This window comes from Microtus pennsylvanicus, chromosome 6 (assembly GCF_037038515.1).
Source record: "Microtus pennsylvanicus isolate mMicPen1 chromosome 6, mMicPen1.hap1, whole genome shotgun sequence".
Taxonomy (NCBI): Eukaryota; Metazoa; Chordata; class Mammalia; order Rodentia; family Cricetidae; genus Microtus; species Microtus pennsylvanicus.
The window spans coordinates 17395277-17415393 of NC_134584.1; the positions used below are offsets into that span (position 1 = coordinate 17395277).

The 20117-nt window shown below is 35.9% G+C and overlaps 1 protein-coding gene across 4 annotated transcripts in view; it reads right to left on the reverse strand.

The window, feature by feature from the left end:
* Positions 1-20117, reverse strand: part of Cdh18 (cadherin 18) — a 739086-nt gene that overhangs the window by 215491 nt on the left and 503478 nt on the right. For all 4 annotated transcript variants that reach the window (XM_075975833.1, XM_075975835.1, XM_075975834.1 and 1 more), the window contains one exon: positions 13835-14314. In XM_075975833.1, the coding sequence (XP_075831948.1) occupies positions 13835-14062 (228 nt within the window). In that variant the 5' untranslated portion in view covers positions 14063-14314. The remainder of the gene's footprint in view (positions 1-13834; positions 14315-20117) is intronic.

Below are 20117 nucleotides of genomic sequence, written 5' to 3' on the forward strand. Positions count from 1 at the left end.
TCTTTCTCTCTCTAGCTCTCTCTCTCTCTCTCTCTCAGCACATAAAAGACCTGACTGAAAAAATATCTTGCTTATTTACATGGTTTATCTATAACAGGTAGCTGGGCTATGTATGTATGTGTGTTCTTTGGATAGTTTTTTTTTAACCTGTCATATGTAAAATGTTTAATCATGTAAGGGCTATGCAAAATTCTCTCGCTCTCTCCTTCCCTCCCTCCCTCCCTCTCTCATTCTCTTTCCAATTTTGTCTTCCATATTATACAAGAAGGTGTTCAATCTATTTCAAATAGTAGGTTTCAACTCTATCTTCCTGTTTAATGTTTCCAGAATAATTGTAAAACAGACATGCATGCCACACTCTTTTCTATTTCTATTGATTTCCATGTTATTTAGTGTTGTTTTAGCTTATTCTCTATTTTCACTTTTTAATTTCTCTCCTCTTTGCTGTTGGTGCTATGGTAATTACTGTCAGCTGGTTAGTGCTGTAGTTTTTTTTTTTCTTGTCTGTTTACATTTTGTGTTGTTGAAACTATTAAATTTATTCTTTACAAATGAGATCATGGATTGATCCCAGTCCTGCCTGTAATCTTTTTAGCTGAATGTATTTCTTCTAAGCTGTATAATTTACAGCTAGAAAAATATGCCTCAGTCTCGCCTGGATTTAACTCTGTCTCAACCCTGATCAATAATTAATGAATAGATGAGAAGAAAAGATGTTCTATATGGTAGCTTAGCCCCCACAGGTATGACTGAAGGTCTTATTTGCGTACTTCACTTAATAGCAAGCAGCACACAGAAACAAGTGATTACAGCTGTGTCAGAAGAGCAGCAGGTGGCAACTGAATTTCAAGGTGTCAGCCCACCTGGAGGAAACTGATGGGCAAGTCTCAGAAAGCTAAGAGCCCTAGACCTCAGACCTTGGAATGTCTTTTGTTTCTGCTGTGCCTTTACATATTTGTTGCTGCTAGCTTCCTATGGTACCTGGCATAGTGTGAATGGGTGTGGGGAGATCCCCACTGCCTGTAATGTAGTGTGTTTATCTCATAAAAACGTTCCATTCTACTGGGCATTTTTACCTGTGGATTACCATAAAGATGATTTCTTCTCTTGCTTTACTGTCTAATTGATGATAATAATTTAAGTAGAGTTTTGATGATTAAAATTAAAACAAGGAAGTGTCACACTGCTACAACACTTGAGTTTTTATTAAAGAGCTATATAGCCTGTGGCTTAGGTTAATGATTAAGAGGAACAATTGAGTCCTTGTTAGACCAACTAGCTAAAATTCTTATAACTTTAATTTCGGAGGATGTGTTCACAGGTTTCAGAGTGCATCACTACTGAAATAAAGTTTTGAAAATAACTTTGACTAAGATATTTTTGTCAAGTAGCTTTGAGGAAAAAAGAAAACCCCAGGAGACCATCTACAGTTTTCGAATGGCAAATAGTTGAATGCAGTACTTGTTAAGGTCAGGAAAAAGAACAAAGCAGCCCATTATTACTAGTTGAGGCACTTTTCTTGCTAGAATTAATTGAGAAAGGTAATGATTAGTTACTTGTACCCATCAATCTCCTGTTATAAAAACTATTGATAAGTGGGTATGTATTGTAAAGATTTAAAGTAGAGCCAATTAATTCTTTTTCATACATAAAAAGTTTGGTTTGGGATTCCTTTAAGATTTCTTATAAGATTACTTTGCAAGATAAGTAGTAAAGTGATTAGCCCTTTCTGTGTAACTGCAAAATGCAGCCAGCCAGTAAAAGACCTGACTGAAAAAAAATCTTGCTTGCTTACATGGTTTATCTATAACAGGTATCTGGGAGTATGTATGTATGTGTGTTCCTCGGATAGTTTTTTTTTTAACCTGTCATGTGTAAAATGCTTAATCATGTAAGGGCTATGCAAAATCTGTTTGTTTTGTATTCATTGTACTCATTCACTTGAAAATCAAAATGCAACCACACTGCAATGCCCATATTGCCTGAAAAAAAATTGTTTGAGTACATAACCTATAGAAAAAAAGTATACACTAGAAAAAATCCAGAAGAACATAGAATAAAGATGAAAACTATGAAGAGAATGTGTGAGCATCTTTACCCGAACCCAACCCCCTCAGGTAGAGAAGTCCTAGTACATGCCGACATCATGGATTCCTTTTGAACACTGTGCTGCTGGCGGCTTGTCCCCCAGGCAGCAGTAGACAAGACAAAACAAATATGATTTACATTGTGCATGTCATGGTTCTCAACACAGTATGCAGTTAGCAAGAAACCCTCCTTCAAAGAGATAAGACTGAGAACATCACAAGAATGCACTTGTCCTTCCCTGGCCTCCCCATTCCTGAACACAGGTGCATATACCTGCACATTCACATGTATCACATACATTCCCCACATATATAACTCACATATATACATAAAAATACCTAAATGAATAAACATGTAAAAAAAATTCCAAATCAAATACAAGAGGAAACTCAACATAATAAACCAGGCTTTCAACAAAAATTTTATTGCCGTGGAATGTCAGTACAAAATAAATAAGTAAATAAATGAATATTAGTACATCACTCAGAGTTATTTTTAATACTTAGCAGAGATATAAGAACCTTAGAATAGTATAGTAAATCATAAATCTAAGAGAATGTTGGGCAAATGGATTAAAGACCTCAATATCAGTCTGAACACACTGAACCTGATAGAAGAGAAAGTGGGAAGTACTCTACAACACATGGGCACAGGAGAAAACTTCTTACGTATAACCCCAGCAGCACAGACATTAAGGGCCTCATTGAATAAATGGGACCTCCTGAGACTGAGAAGCTTCTGTAAAGCAAAGGACACTGTCACTAAGACAGAAAGGCAACCCACTGACTGGGAGAAGATCTTCACCAACCCGCAACTGACAAAGGTCTGATCTCCAAAATATATAAAGAACTCAAGAAACTAGACTGTAAAAGGCTAATAAACCCAATTATAAAATGGGGCACTGAGCTGAACAGAGAATTCTCAACAGAAGAAGTTCAAATGGCCAAAAGACACTTAAGGCCATGCTCAACTTCTTTAGCGATCAGGGAAATGCAAATCAAGACAACTTTAAGATGCCATCTTGCACCTGTCAGAATGACTAAAATAAAAAACACCAATGATAGCCTTTGCTGGAGAGATTGTGGAGAAAGGGGTACACTCATCCATTGCTGGTGGGAATGCAAATTTGTCCAACCACTTTGGAAAGCAGTGTGGCGGTTTCTCAGGAAATTTTCGGGATCAACCTACCCCTGGACCCAGCAATACGACTCTTGGGAATATACCCAAGAGAGGCCTTATCATACAACAAAAGTATATGCTCTACTATGTTCATAGCAGCATTGTTTGTAATAGCCAGAAGCTGGAAACAACCTAGATGCCCTTCAATGGAAGAATGGATGAAGAAAGTATGGAATATATACATATTAGAGTACTACTCAGCAGTAAAAAACAAGGACTTTATGAATTTTGCATGCAAATGAATGGAAATAGAAAACACTATCCTGAGTGAGGTAAGCCAGACCCAAAAAGAGGAACATGGGATGTACTCACTCATATTTGGTTTCTAGCCATAAACAAAGGTCATTGAGCCTTAATTAGTGATCCTAGAGAAACTAAATAAGGAGAACCCAAAGAAAAACATATAGGCATCCTCCTGAATATTAACCTTCATCAGGCGATGAAAGGAGACAGAGACAGAGACCCATATTGGAGCACCGGACAGAAATCTCAAGGTCCAAATCAGGAGCAAAAGGACAGAGAACACGAGCAAGGAACTCAAGACCACGAGTGGTGCACCCACACACTGAGACAATGGGGATGTTCTATCAGGAATTCACCAAGGCCATCTGGCCTGGGTCTGAATAAGCCTGGGATAAAACCGGACTTGCTGAACATAGTGGACAATGAGGACTACTGAGAACTCAAGAACATTGGCAATGGGTTTTTGATCCTACTGCACATACTGGCTTTGGGGGAGCCTAGGCAGTTTGGATGCTCACATTACTAGACCTGGATGGAGGTGGGTGGTCCTTGGACTTTCCACAGGGCAGAGAACCCTGCTTGCTCTTTGGGCTGACGAGGGAGGGGGAATTGATTGGAGGAGGGGGAGGGAAATGGGAAGCGGTGGTAGGGAAGAGCCAGAAATCTTTAATAAATAAATAAATTAAAAAAAATAAAAAAGAAAAAAAGAAAAAAATCTAAAAGGAAAAAAGCATAGTTTTATTAATGTCTAACATATTACACTTTATGAGAAAATTAATCAAAATTAGGAAAGATATTTCTGGCACACATTGACATAGCTCAGACTTTCCTCAAGGCATGGAAAGCATCTTCACCAGTCACCTATTTGTTGGTTGTCATATGTGAAACAGCACAGCTGCCAGTACACTACTTCATGAAGCAAACACCACAGCAGTTAAAAGATCAGTTGGATCCGCAGACAATAATTGGGCCCTCTAACCAGTTATTCTCAACATTAGAGAGGCCACTTAAATGAACATAATCAAAGAAGAAGATCCAGAGTCTAATTGCACTATGAAGCATATTGATATAACAAACAATTACATATTATTCCACCCAACAGTTACAGAATACAAGTATTTTTCTAAAGTAGAGATAATTTTTATTGTACTTTACCTTTATCATATTTTAGTTCATTAAAATTTCCAAGTCAAATGCAATGAATAGAAAATATCTCTTCTATCTTATCAGACTGTAATGGGATAAAACTGGAAAGGATAAGAAACAACCAGCACCAAATCATTTAGAAATACATATAAAACAAAGATGTTGAAGAAGAGTGGGTCATCAAAGATATATGGGGAAGAGTTTAAACTTACTAGAATAAAGAAGAAATATGTTATAGAGATAAAATTTACAAAACCAGAATATGTTAAGGATGATAAATAGAAAGATAATTACTATACACTATTAACATTGTAATTGCTGAAATAGCTGGAAACTTTCCATATAAAACTAGAAATAAAAATAAAATGTTATATTATGTTTTCAATTTTGGGTTTAATGAGATTTATATGCGTGCGAATGTGTGTGTGTGTGTGTGTGTGTGTGTGTGTGTGTGTGTATCTCTATATGTTTCTTATGCCTATGCCAGCTCTCTCTATCTCTTGTTCTATTCTGGTTTGCTTGTCTGATATTTCATTTTGTTCTAATTTTCATATGGTTTGTTTGTTCTCTGAGAGAAAGAAAGGGTATGGATTTGCATTGGTATGGAAGTAGAGGGGACTTGGAAGGCATTGAACAAGGGGAATACAACATTCCCACAGCTCATTGAACATGGAGCCGTCACAAAACATTCTAATCACTTTGGTATAGGAAGACAATCTTCAGGTTACAGAAAGAAAAGCCTGGACATCAATGCAGCCAAAAAATCCTCCATCTACAATCTTTCCTGCCTACACGATACCCTGGGAAACGATGGCATGATACTTGTGGGAGCAACCAATAATGGTCAGATTTAACTTGAGACCAACAGAATGAAAGAAAGCCATGCCCTACTCTTCCTGGATAGCCAGGAAGCAGCCAAAGAAGAGAGAGAGAGAGAGAGAGAGAGAGAGAGAGAGAGAGAGAGAGAGAGAGAGAGAGAGAGAGAGAGACGAAATATTTGATATTCTTGCTAAACGCGTAGACCTGTACCTTCTCCATACCTTATCAGATGGAAGCAGGTCCAGAGACTGAGAAAAAGGCAGGCCTGGGTCTTCCTAAATGTGCTATTTGCTTGCTTTAGTTTTTTTAGGACTCCTAACAGTGGGAGTGGGGGTGCCTCTTGTAGTGAAATATTACTTTACACTGTGTGAAGATACGTCATTGTGATTGGTTTAATGAAAAGCTAAACAGCCAATAGAAAGGCAGGGTTTTCAGAGCTTACGAAATACTGGGAAGAGGGCAAAGCCATGAGTCAGCTGCTGAGGAAAACAGGATGGACAGAGTGGGTACCACATGCATTAACTAAAAGAGGTTAAGTTATAAAAGCAGCTAGTACAAAGCCTAAGCGACCAGTCATACTTCCACAATCAATAATAAGTTTCCATATGGTTACTTGGGGGCTGGCTGGTGGGGCACAAAAATCCACCTAGAGTCTGTGACTCTTGCCTGCTCTTGGAACTCTTTCCTCCCACTGGGCTGCCTTGTCACGCCTTGATATAAAAGCTTTTTCTTTTTCTTATTGTATCCTGCTTTGTCAGATTTGGTTCTTATCACTTGGAAGCATCCTGCTTTCTGAAGGGAAGCAGAAAACAGTGGCTCTGGGTGAGGGGCGAGGTGGCAGGGATCTGGGGAATGTGGACAATAATAAAATGCAGCTAGGATGTATTCTATGAGGAAAGATTCGATTTTCAATAAAAATATCAGAAAATATGTTGTATGAAAAAATCTATTTTCAATTAAAAATAATATTGCATACTTCAGATATGCTATTATTAAGATTGTGCTCAGATAAAAGAAAGTGAAAGAACAGGTAGAGGAGAACCTGCATTACTATACTGTGGCCTTTCTCACATTAGCCAGACCACGAAATCAGTGCAGTTCTTGTCAACAGACAAATATTTAAGAAAAATATGGCATGGATAAATAAGAGAATTATTTATGATGAGAATAGGAAGGTAATAGTGATGTGTTTTATTGCATATTACCGTGTTACTCAAGTAGCCTTTCAGCGTCAACATAAAATTGTAAAATTCAACCTACTGTGCCTAGAGAGCAGGGCACTTACCCTCCATGCTTGGATTCTTGCATTCTATTTCAAGATTATAGAAAGAATGAGAGAACATATAGAAAACAAAATTGATAGCTTTGAGCAAAAAAAAATGAATTTAGAGATCACCAATGTAGACAATTTATCTAGATGCTAACAAACATCCATGTTTTCTCTCATGTGAAAAATGAAAGAAAGAAAGAAAGAAAGAAAGAAAGAAAGAAAGAAAGAAAGAAAGGAAGGAAGGAAGGAAGGAAGAAAGAAAGTAAGTAAGTTTCAAGTAAGTTGTAAGTTTCAGGTCTAAGATTTAACTTATTAAACATGTGTCTGAGAATATATGACTATCATTGACTTATGATATTTCAAATAAACAGTTTCTAAATGTGATTATGTTTACCCTCTGCTTAGTTAGACTCTACACTCTCCAATATGGTTTGTGACAACAAGCAGTAACTATATAAATTTCAAATTACTCAGATGTAATTTTTTTGGTATGGAAAATAACAAATTATTCTGATTACTAAAATAGATTGATGTACTTCTTTCAATAGCTAATTAGAAATAGCCAATTATAAATAAATATATATGTATTTATTTCTTATTTTCACTGAGCACCAAATATATTTCAAATGTTCCGTAAATTTTTGTACTTAGTAAATATGATACAGGGCAATGCACACAATTATCTGTGTGATGTGTATGTATGTGGGTGTCCAAAGAGAATAGAATAGGGTGTCAGATCACCTGATGGTAGACTTATAAGCAATCATGAGTATCTTGAAGTGGGTGCTGGAACAACAAGCAGAAAGTGTTCTCAACTTCTAAGACATTTCTCCAGCCTAAAATATAATGTGCAAACAAATAAATACATAAAGTGTTTTTAAACTGCAATAACTCACGGAAGTAATTGAGGTACCTTGCCAGTAATTAATTCAGAATTGCCAAGCTGTTGCTTGTCATTCTGTGGCAATGGCAGGTGCCAGGTTGGGCTTGCAGAGTACTTGAATAATAGCATTTGGTATTCAATTCCTAAAATTCTACTGGAGCCAACTACTTCCTTTCCTACAAATGCAATTTGCCAGTCTTGTTTTCTATCAATTCAAGAATCTTTGAACGCAAAGATTTATCCATCATTTTAATGGTAACATTTAAAAAATAGTCCTAGCAATTGCCTTTTTAAATATACCTTTGTTTTTGTGCATAGTCAATTCTGTTCAATGGAGTCACAAAGACCAACCTCTTAAGTAGTAGAGAAATCAAGAATGCCAATTTACAGTTGCTCCCTAGTCTTTTCTAATTTATAACAGAAAACTGAACATGTATTACAAAAACATGTGAAGCTGTGATACCAGACCACATTATACCACACAGTTTATAAAATACTACGCTTGAAAAATTAAGTTGTTAATTAATTGTCTTTATTACAAGAGGTCCTATATATTTATTCAAATATTCACTTCATCAAAAGGAATAAAATAAGGTAGGCGTGAGTTTATATTTGTAATACCAGCTTTTGGTCAATACAGGCATTAGCCCTTCTGGAGAGATATGATTTCTATGCAAAAAACTGTGTTTGTTTGATGTGGAGGTCCCTGCAAGGATCAGGACCTTTGGGAAGCAAACCACAAGAGACAAAAAAGGAACACTTGTTTCAGCCCAAATTAGTTGGTACTAGTTCACACTTCTAGAGAAGTCTGACATCAGGCAAGTTATTGTAAGCAGATATAAATAAGTAGAATTTTGCAGAAAATAAAAACATAAAAAAAACTTCTTTGTGTAATGCAATCCTTGATGCAGGAGAAGTCATAATTACATCAAACTGAAAGTACATATGCTCATGAAGATGGATTCAATAGCATAAGGGCCTAGGATCAATATTATCTAAAAGTCATAGCATCTGTGCGCTCATTTGAAAGAAAATGGCCCCCATTTGTTAGTGGTACTATTAAGAGATGTAGCCTTGTCAGAGGAAGGATGTTACTGTGGGAGTGAGCTTTGAGGTCTATGCCCAGTGTCACAGATTCCTGACACTGCCAAGGGATCAAGATTTACAACTCCCAGCTTCTTTGCAGCACCCTGTAAGCTTGCATGCCACCTGCCACGATGATAATGGACAAATCCTCTGAAATGTAAGCTAGCCCCAATTAAGGTTTTTTGTTTTCTTAAAACAGTTTCCTTGGTCATGGTATCTCTCACAGCAATAAAACCCTAAGGAAGAAAACCTGACTTCCATATCAAACAAAAACTATTTAGTAAATTTTGCTATCATTTGAGTTAAAATTGTTTGTGATGTATTTGTTAATATTGGTGGTAAATTAATATCACATCAACAACCTAAATTTTCTTCTCTGATGAATATTTGTTTATTTTTTCAGTAGGGTTGCTTTTTATATTAAACTTTAAAAAAACAGAACATATTAAAAATGTTTGATTTCATGTATCAAATAATGTGTTTGTTGAGATAAAAAGATGAGTCGTTCTTTGCATTTCTCAGAAAACCAAAACTTTAAAGTTGTACAGCTATCAAATCTAGAAAAAGAGAGAGAAGATCCATAAGAAATATGACAATGGAACTGCCAAGAAAAATAAATAAATTTGAAAAATCAGACTTGACAATCAAATGCATGATTTACAATAATTCAGTAAAAAATAAATCAAAAGTAGTACAAATTACATTATAAGTGATCATGGATAAGAGAAAGGGCAAACAAAAGCAGATGGAATTTTAAAAATGTATCCTTTTGTATTTAATCCAGAAAATAAAAGGAACAGTTTAACTCTAGTTCTCATCATGAAACTAGAAATAAATCAAGCAAATTATGTTGAAAGAAACTTTTAGCAGATGTGGTAGCACACATCTTTTTATTCCCTGCATTTGGGAAGCATAAGCTAGTTGTCTTGAAAAACCAAAGCGGGAAAAAGAACCTCATAAGTCTCCAAACAACACAAGCTATTTGACCTTGATTACCAACAATAACACTATTGTAAGACCTTAATGCTCAAGACACCATGTCTTTGAATATATGGTTTAGAGACCTTAACTTCAATTGATGAGAAAAAAAATCCATCTTTAAGAACTATCTTGCAAGCTGATGTACATGCTAAGCAGAGAAAAGAAAAAGAAAAAAAGAACAGTGGTCAGATTCCAAACTAGACTATCCGTGCTACAAAACTTACCAGTGTGGCAAGATATGGTCATTAGTGCAATAATGACAGGATTGTTATGGGAAAGATAAGAGCTTCCACACTATATCTGAAGCCTTTACAGAAGAAGAAATTTCAATCCTGGTACTCCAATAATGGTTAAACTCCATGACAGGAGGTCATAGTCTTTAGGATAGTATTTGCTAATATTATTTTGCTAAATAGTGATAGTCTCAAGTTTTCTTTTAAATATTGTACTCATGCCATTGACCTGGGATTCTCTGTACTTCAGTCAGATAAGCTTCTTTTTTTTTGCAGTGGGCAGGGGTCAATGGAGAGATGTTTAACTGTGTTCCATTCTGAGAATGAAAGACTGAATGCACAGCATTAAACTGTATATCTTTGCCACACCTGAAAGACTGAGGAACAATTAGGAACACAAGAGCAACAGAAGGACAAGGAACACTATGAAATGCTATCTCTGGACATGGCAGGGCTACCACAGTCATCAGCTCACAGCTTCTGTGGTCTACTGAATAAGACCTATCCAAGACAAAGACAGCTAAATTCCTTCTAGAATATTTGCCAGTCTCAATCCCTGACTTAAATCAAAAAAGGCTATACTGGCAGGTGATTGCTACTCATGAAGGAAGGATCAGTCTTTTTTTTTTTTTTTTTGTTGGCCAGTCATTTTTAATTGATGTCCTTTGATTGTGCTTTAGATTTCCTGAAATTATGGAAATTGTTAGGTGTAGTCTAGGAGCGTGTTCTGGGAAGGGAATCTGTAGCTTCATGAAGTTCTTTTTTTTTTTAAATTTATTTATTTATTAAGGATTTCTGCCTCCTCCCCGCAACCGCCTCCCATTTCCCTCCCCCTCCCCCGAACAAGCCCCCCTCCCTCATGTGCTCGAAGAGCAATCAGAGTTCCCTGACCTGTGGGAAGCCCAAGGACCGCCCACCTCTATCCAGGTCTCCTAAGGTGAGCATCCAAACTGCCTAGGCTCCCCCAAAGCCAGTACTGTAGTGTAGTGGTTATCACGTTCGCCTCACGATCCGTCTTATTTTTAAAGAATTAGCTAGCTTCCCCATGATCATGTGGATGGCTCCAGATCAATGTATATATCACCTATAATTAAACCAACTATTAGCACGGCTAATATGAGATGGGGGAGCAGTAGTTGGATTCAGAGGATCATGATGGAAGAAGTATATGAGAAGGAGGAGGAGGAAAAAAAAGTTTGGTAGGAGGATTTTTGAAGGTGATATAGGATAGGTGAGTGAGGCAAAAGCGCAGGTAGATACAGGAATATATATGAAATTTTAAAGTATTTTAGAATATAAGGCCTCAATATATGTATTATATAGATGATAACATATATAAATGAGCTTAATGAATTAGCTTTTATTTTATCTCAATATTTTTTTTATTATTCCTTAGAATTCTGATTGTTTTCTAATGAGAGACAGAAAGTGGATGGATCAGGATGGGAAAAGAAAGGAGGAACTGAATGTAGTAGAGTAAAGGTAAAACATAAACAGAATACATTATGCTAAAAATACTCTATTTCAAAAAATGGGAGGGAACATAAAAAAAAGGAAAAAATACTAAGTTAAGAAATAAAGTCAATAAAAATGATACTATCATCTAAATACAGTATGTGAAATTAAAAATAACACAGAAGTTCCCATCTAAAATATTAATGCATTTTAAAAATTTCACACCCTGTAAATTTATCTGTGGCATACCTATTCAGACAGCCACTTCTATTTATTACTATTTAAGGTTAACATATTCTACCCCCTAAGCAAGAAGATCTACAGTTATACAAAATTTGGTATATTCATGAATCAGAATCCTACTTCAGAAAGATATTTGTGAGTATAAATATTGAATTACATCTACATATAATACTTATTCCATAATTGCATTCAATAATAGTAAAACATACAACTCCAGTTACTTAGTACTTAACAAATTGATATTAAAATTTTAGGGATAGAACTGAAAAAGGCAATGACCTTTCAAAATCTCTCTTATTGAAAAATACAGTCATTCACTAAAGATATTGTTGTTTTCATCTATTGTATTAGTTATTCTACCTACTAACATTGTTACAAAGTACTGGGATATATACCTCATGTAAGAATTAATATCTAAGAACTGTCTTCTGTGCCTTGAAGGCACCTAAAACCTGACTCAGAAAGATTTTCCGTAAATGGCAATACTGAACATTTTCAAATTTGTTCCTTTTTTGTTCTACAGTTACTCAATTCTGCCATAATTGCATCCAAGTAGCCATAGATAATATGCAACTAAATAAGTGTGGTTGAGTATCTAAATGGAAGCATCTTTTGGGGTCACCAAAAATTGGTAGGTAGCACCATGATTCTTCAACTCTCCTTATCAGTTAGAAGATTTCACCTTTAAATCAGGGGGCACAATATTCGAGAAAGTAACGTAGAACCAATCCTTTCATTAAGGCATCATCTTTGTTCAGCCTAATTATGCACGAGAGGAAGCAAAAAAAATGACCTATTCTTTGTTCACCTCTTCTAGAAAATTTTATTGATTTAGCATTGATTTAAATTAGCATCAGATTTTCATAGAATGTATAGTAAAATGCATGTTAATTATGTACCTTTATATTGTTGTATCATCAAAGAATGATTTTTTACTATTTCTCTTGTTTTAATATCTATTTCAAAAACTAAAAGATTAAAAGGATATAGAATTTATAATAAATAAATTATTTGCAATGCACTATGCTATGTTTTAATGTTCATGCACTTATCATTCCTTAGAACACATTGAGTGGTAAAAACACGATGCATGCAGATGAATCATTTGTTTCATTTTGATATGTGAATGTGAATATCACGGAATTGTTTCAAGTCTTTCTCGGTGTTTTGTATACAGACCCCCCTCAACTTCTACATACTACAGATAGCACAGCTGCATCCCAATCTCTGATGGGCCACATTATTGATTGCTTCTGATCCTGCACAGTCTGCATATGAGGTAAGTACCATGGTTTGGATCAAGAACTATTTTTTTAATCAGTAGTGATAAAACAAGAGTAAATAGCCACTCGGGGAAAAGGAAGGTGCTGAGGCTGCAGTCAGTGCTCTGAATTCCGTGCTAGCTGTTGGTCTGAAGGGTGTTAAACAGACAAAATTACAGCTGCTCCCACAAATCAGCAATTAATCAGAATTACACTTTCCCACTGCATTTATTTTTGTTCTAAAAATGAGGTGGTGTATGGCTAATCTAGCTCATATAATGAATACATGGTTTCCTCAAAATGTTGACATGGCACTCTGTTTTTAAGAAAAAGGAAGTTGATCTGACATTATTAATAATTTGCTACCTACATTCTTTTGTGATATTTTAATCAACATCTCAATCACTTTTAAGCTACATAGAATATATAGCAACATATAAATTATTCATAAATATTAGGCAATATGTTCATGTAATTTAGCAAGCTAATTTAAGAATACAACTTAACAAGTGAAATAATTATTCAATGTTAAGAGGTAAAGTATTATTTAAGATCATGTCCATGAGCCAGAAGAAAAATCAAAAAAGGTAGCAATCAATATCAATAGACCGATTAGAACAATTGTGAATTTTGATACAATTTTATGATATCAAGGACAAAGGTATTTGATTGCATGCCCAATAAAAACTTCCAGTACAGGGAAAAGACAGCATTAATGCAGATGCATAATTCAGTATGTTTGAAACACTTTTTAAAACAGATGTAACCTGAGATGTTCCTGTTTTCCACAATAATTTTGATTTTTGCAGTTTAAGGAACGGCTTTCTATAATACACACCGCATGATATTTTTCCTTCATTTGCCAGCTTCACCTTCATTTCATCACAGAGTTTCTCAAAAGAAGAAGAAATAACAAGCAATCTCAAAGGAATCAAAACAAACTTACTTTTCCAACATACTGTGGATCTGGTCCCATATGTTCTTCTAAAACAAAGAACTGGTTCCATACCCATCCCCTCTTGGGACGATGGTGGACTTCCGTCTCCCCTTCAATGTGTTTGGTTTGGTTTCTGGTCACCTTGATGGAGCTGTGGTGAGCCGTTCCATAACACCTCTGCACGAAACAGAGACACACAAGGACTGGGCAGATGCAAGATGTGCTCGTCACTTTCATTGTAAAGATCACTTCCCGTTCACACTCCTTCTTGTCTTTGTGGACTACAGAGGCTCAGTGTGCATTCAAGAGGAAAGGCGAAGCATCTTTTGGAAGGACAGTCCAAAGTAGGTCATTTAGTCTGTCCATGATTTAACTGCCCATCAACATAGGTCAGACCATATTTACATCCTTATTCATGGCTGCAATCTCAGGGACAGCCATTAGATCCCACGTTGTCTCTGTATGTGAACCCAGCTCATCATTTTCTACCTAATGGGAAGAGAGAATTTGTACATGTTACTAAACATCTGAATTTTAATACATGTTCTGAAGACAAATGATTTTTCACTAAGGCATGTAGATGATGGTTGTGAATTTGCCTAGAAGACACACTTCTGTGCTTTGATGTGAAGGTATTTTTGAGAGATTTGACTGAGGCTAGAACAATTCTGAATGTGGATCTTCACACTCCATGGAGCAGGATTCTGGATAAAATGAAAGAAGGAAGAGGATAAAAATATAAAGCTGAACTCACATGTATCTCTTGTTGCTCCCTGACTGTGGATACAATGAAATCACAGACTTCACACTCCCTTGGCTAGCCTTCATTGCCATGAAAGCCTACACCTATGCAAACCCTGAGTCAAAACATATCTTTCCTCCCTTAAATTATATCTTCTATGGTATTTGGTTCCAGCACTAAGAAAAGTAACCAATGAAGCTGTAAAATGATAATGTGCAAATGTTTTCAAAAATACACATAAACACTCGTGCTTGAATGTATTTTATATGTAATTTCCTACCTTTAATCGTCAGCCTTACTTACACATGTACTTATATATGTAATCCTATATTATACTTTTGGTAGATATAAGAAGAATTAATGTGTATATTACAAATTAGTTCTGGAGGGAAATCTACAACCACTAATTTACTACAAACAATCTATAAATATTGGTTATTATATACAGAGAAGTGTGATCTGCACTCCCATCAACAAAAGTTCTTACAACAGACCGAGAACACTACAGAAAACCATAGCCATTCAAACTCCAGAATTATGGAGGACAGTCCTAATGGATACATTTACAAATACTCCCCTAACTTTTGGGTATCATTTTGGAAGACAGGATGGAAAGACTGTAAGACCCAGAAAAACAGGGAGTTTGCTGGGAAATAGATAGTGTCTCCTAGTAACAAAGGAAGCCATGGCCATAAATTCACACCTACATGACCACCAAAACTGAGCTAAACAAGGGTGATAGCAATGAACATACCATACTGAAATGTGGAATTAGAGTCCATGAGGCATCAACCTTATACAAAGACTAAAAGCAACTTGGTAAATATGGTAATGGAAAGAGGGCCTTCTTAGGAAAGAGCATACCAAATTGCTGTCCAGTGACAAATGGAGAGCCCTGGAAACAGCTCCAAAGCTGGTGGAAATGTAAACTCTTACGTCCACTTTGGATATCAGTATGACAATTTCTCAGAAAATTGGAAATCAACGTGCCTCAAGACCCAGAAAATGCACTATTGAGCATATACCCAAAGGATGCTCAATCATACTGCAAGGAAATTTGTTTAACTATGTTCATAGAAGCACTATTTGTAATTACCAGAATGTCAAAACATCCCAAATGACCCTCAACCAAATAATGGATAAAGAAACTGTGGTACATTTATACAATGGAGTACTACTCAGTGATAAAAAACAATGACATCTTGAAATTTGCATGCAAATAGCTGGAACTAGAAAAACATCTTTAGTAAGGTAGCCTAGGTCCAGAAAGATGAGCATGGTATGTATTCACTCATGAGTGGATACTAGCAGTAAAACAATGGATAACGAGCCTATAGTCCATGTCCCCAGAGAAGCTAAATAACAAGGAGAATCATAACAGAAACATATATACCCCTGGGAAGGGGAAATAGACAAAATCTCCTGAGAAAATTGGTAGCATGGGGTTGGGTGAAGGGAGGGCTGAATGGAAGGAGGAGGTGACAAGGGGATGGGGAGGAGAACATGAGGGAAAGGCACAGATGAGAAGGCAGAAGGACAGGAATGGAGAGCAAGGAAAGATGTATCTTGATTGAGTGAGTCATATGGGGTAGTAAGAAACCTGGCACTAGGGAAATTCCCAGGAATCCACAAGGATGACCCAAGTTAAGACCCTAAGCAAAAGTGGAGAGGGTGCCTGAACTGGTCTTTCCCTATATTCAAATTGATGACTATCTTAAATGTCACCATAAACCTTAAGACAGCAACTAAAGGAATCAGAGGCAGAGATCCACAGCAAAGCAATAGGCTGAGCTTCCAAAGTCTATGCTAAAAGAGGGAGGAGTGAGAATATGAACAAAGAGATCAAGACCATAATGCAGATGCCCACTAAAACAGCTTACCTGAGCTCACCAATTCTGGCATGATGGTAAAGAAACCATCATAGGACCAAACTGGGCCCTCTGAATGTGAGTGACAGTTGTATAGCTAGGGCAGATGGTGGGGCCACTGGCAGTGATAGTAGGATTTATCCCTACTGCTTGTACTGGCATTTTGGAACCCAATCTCTTAGAAAGGATAATTTGTTCAGCCTAGATATAGTGGGGAGATCCTTGGTTCTGCCTCAAATCAATGTGCTATACTTTCTTGACTCCCATGGAAGCCTTATCCTTTCTGACGAATGGATGGGAGGGTGGGGTCTAAGGGTTAAGGCGGAGAGAAAGGGATAAGAGGAGAGCATGGGAACTGGGTTGGTATGTTAATTGAGAAAAGATTGGTTTTCTGTGTGTGTGTGTGTGTGTGTGTGTGTGTGTGTAGTGTGTGTGGGGGTCATATGGGAAGTGGGTTGGTATGTTAACTGAGAAAACATTGGTTTTCTATATATATGTGCATGTGTGTAGTGGGGGGGGGTCATATGGGAATTGGGTTGGTATGTTAATTGAGAAAAGATTGGTTTTCTATATATGTTTGTGTAATGTGTGTGTCTGTGTGTCTGTACACACAGACACACAGACACACACACTACATTTTTCTATCAGTTCCATCACAAAAGTCAAATGGCACATAAAGTGCTTAGTCATTAAGAAAATAAAATGTTGTGGAACAGATGAAGCTCATTGGGACATTATATGCAGCTGCAAATCATACCAGGCTTGAGAAACAGTTTCACAGAGTAAAGTATAAATGAGAACACCATCTGGGCTCATCTGTGGCTTCATACATATTCTCAGGTACTTTTCATGTTTCTCTAAAGTGTGGACTTTATATCCAGGCAAAAGTCAAATATCCAAGCTGGGGGATGACTTCAATAAAGATTTGATTTTACTACAGATTTTATTTTTTGCTGCTGTATCAAGAAAAGCTTTCAGGAAATACAGTGATAACATTTCCAACAGTAAAAAGTTTTTATTGGTTCATATAAAAAAATATCCAGGATCTCAACTTAGATTTTGTTATATTTAAAGACAGTGTGACTTGCTTACTTGATAAGGAACATGAAATGTTTTATGTACTTCTGTATTAAAGTCTACTCCACATTTAAAGATAAATATACTATAAGGTATAGATAAATGAAATATATTGAGGTAGGCATAGCATTATGCTTAATTATTTTTTTTAAAAACTAAATCATCATTCACAGCTTTATTTTTATGTATAGTTGGAAAAATGACATTATGTGGCTCGTGATGACAATGTTTCAGACCATCCATAGTCCTTTTTCATCTATAAGAAACTTTTCTAATAAATTAAATTTGATGTTTATGACACTTTATTTCAGGTATAAGATTTGTGTAGAAGTAAAACTGGGTTCATATTTCAATCATCTGACAAATGTGCTATTCACATTTTACACTATTTTGAGAGAGCAGAGATAGATATATGTTTCACTGGTTTCATTTAAAATAATTCAAAATTTCCTGTAGTTTATAAAATAAAAAGAGTATTATTCTAGGTCCAAGTTGTACAGGCACTGGAAAGAGAGTCAAAACTCACCAAATTTAAAAATAATTAAAAAAAATTTAAAAGTAATTCCCCAGTATTCCTATTTGCATGACCCAAGCACTTCAAGTCTCAATGATCACCTTTACTTAAACTTTTGACTGAGGTAATTGCCTTCAATGTTCATTCCACCTTACTTAATACCAAATTATTTTGGTGATACATTTTTAATTCCTCATGGACTTTTGTCAACTAATGAATTTCAAGGAAAGATATTTTAGTAACACTTCTTAGACTCCAAGGTGAGAAATACATAGAAGGTGATATTACCTTAATGCTTTCTCGCCATTTGGTGTGATTTTTCAAATGAAATTAATATCATTGCTCTTTATAAATAACTTAACAAAGCATAATTCAAGAGTGCAATGTGATAAAAGTTACTTTTGAAATGCTTTACACATACGATGAATGAGTGTTCTTCTTTACAATGTTGACCCTGTGTATCACTGTAAAAATATGGAAGTGCATTTTCAACTGCCTGCCTGTTAAAAGTTGTAAGCATTTGTGACAGTTATGAAAAGTAATAAATATGTTGAAGAAATGAGAGATATAAACATAACTATTGAGTTTTTTTAACGTATTTTCCTAACTCAGCCAATATGTCATAGTCCAACAGTGACTGTACGGGTTGAAGCCACCTCCAGTGGCAAATACACGATTGTTTCTCTGTCTTACCCACATTATTTCCTACTTCTCTCTAAACACAGTTCTTAAGGAGTCTCCTCACTTCAGCTAGTAATAAAATAGTCCTTCAAATTCGCATTTGTAACTTCCCAGAGAAAATCTAGGTATGTGCTAAAAAAAAAAATAGAATTTCTAGTATGAGTGTGATTGCAATAATGCCCCCCAAAATGTAATATCTGAAGAAGAGAATATATGAACAGCATAAAGGACATTTCTCTCCCTTGTGGTCTGTGTTCTGCCTGAGTTGTCTGACATTGCTTGCAGATTTTCATCGCAGGCACATGGAAAGAAAATCACTTTTCAGAAAAGGAGTTAATAAACTAGTACTATCAGGAGACCTGGCCTAGAGTGTTCATTTTAAAGAGTAATATGCAATTTATATTTGTATTTTTCTGTGATTCATATTTATTTCTTACACTCCAAATATCATTTCTTGTAAATAAAACCTTTGACTTGAACCACTTTTTAATTTAAATTTATGAATCTTGGATTTAAAAAAAGTCTGGGGGGACTCTTCTATTTTAAAAAAATCCCTAAAGCACCAAGATAGAAACCAGGCTGGTCATGAATTCATGGTCCTTCTGATTCTGTTTCTTCAGTATATAGTATCAATGTACATCCTCACAAATGGGAATTAAAATGGAATGTGGCGTTGAAGAGATATTTCTCAAAAGAAGAAATACAAATGAATAAAAGTACTTTAAGAAGTGTTCAGCATCCTTAGCTATTAGGAAATAAAAATTGAAAGTACCTCCCCCAATAACAAAATTTTGAAATTAAGAAAACAAATGACAGCAAATTCCAGTAATGATGTGGGGAAAGGGCCCATGCGCTGTTGTTGGGATGCAAACTGGTGCAGCTCTTATCAAATCAGTGTGGTGTTTTCAGCAAAAATTCTGTTTAGATTTATCATTTGACCTACCTTACCACTTCATTTCCCACTACAGATATGCATGCCCTTTCATGATCATCTTCTCTATTCCTAATGTCTGTGCATGGTAACAGTCTCTATTTTCATTAGCTAATAAATGAAAATATTTATATACCATGTACCCATATACCTTGAAATTTTATTTAACTGAAAAAATAAAGAAATTTGCAAGTCAGTATACAGAAGTAAAGAAAATGTGCTGTATGAGGTAACCTGGATTCAGATATACAAATGGCAAATGTTCGAGCTCACTATGGATCTTAAGAGAGAAAGTTTAGATTGTGTGTTTACCTTAGACTTTATGGTGAAAGGAGTCAAGAAACAAGTAAGAGGCTAATGTGGGCAGAGGGGGGGGGGGACTTGACAGGGGATGGATCATAGAGAACAAGTGATATGCAGGGGGAAAGTAGGGATAAAAATGAGAGTTTAAAGGGGAGAAGTGGTATGAGACTGTAGGA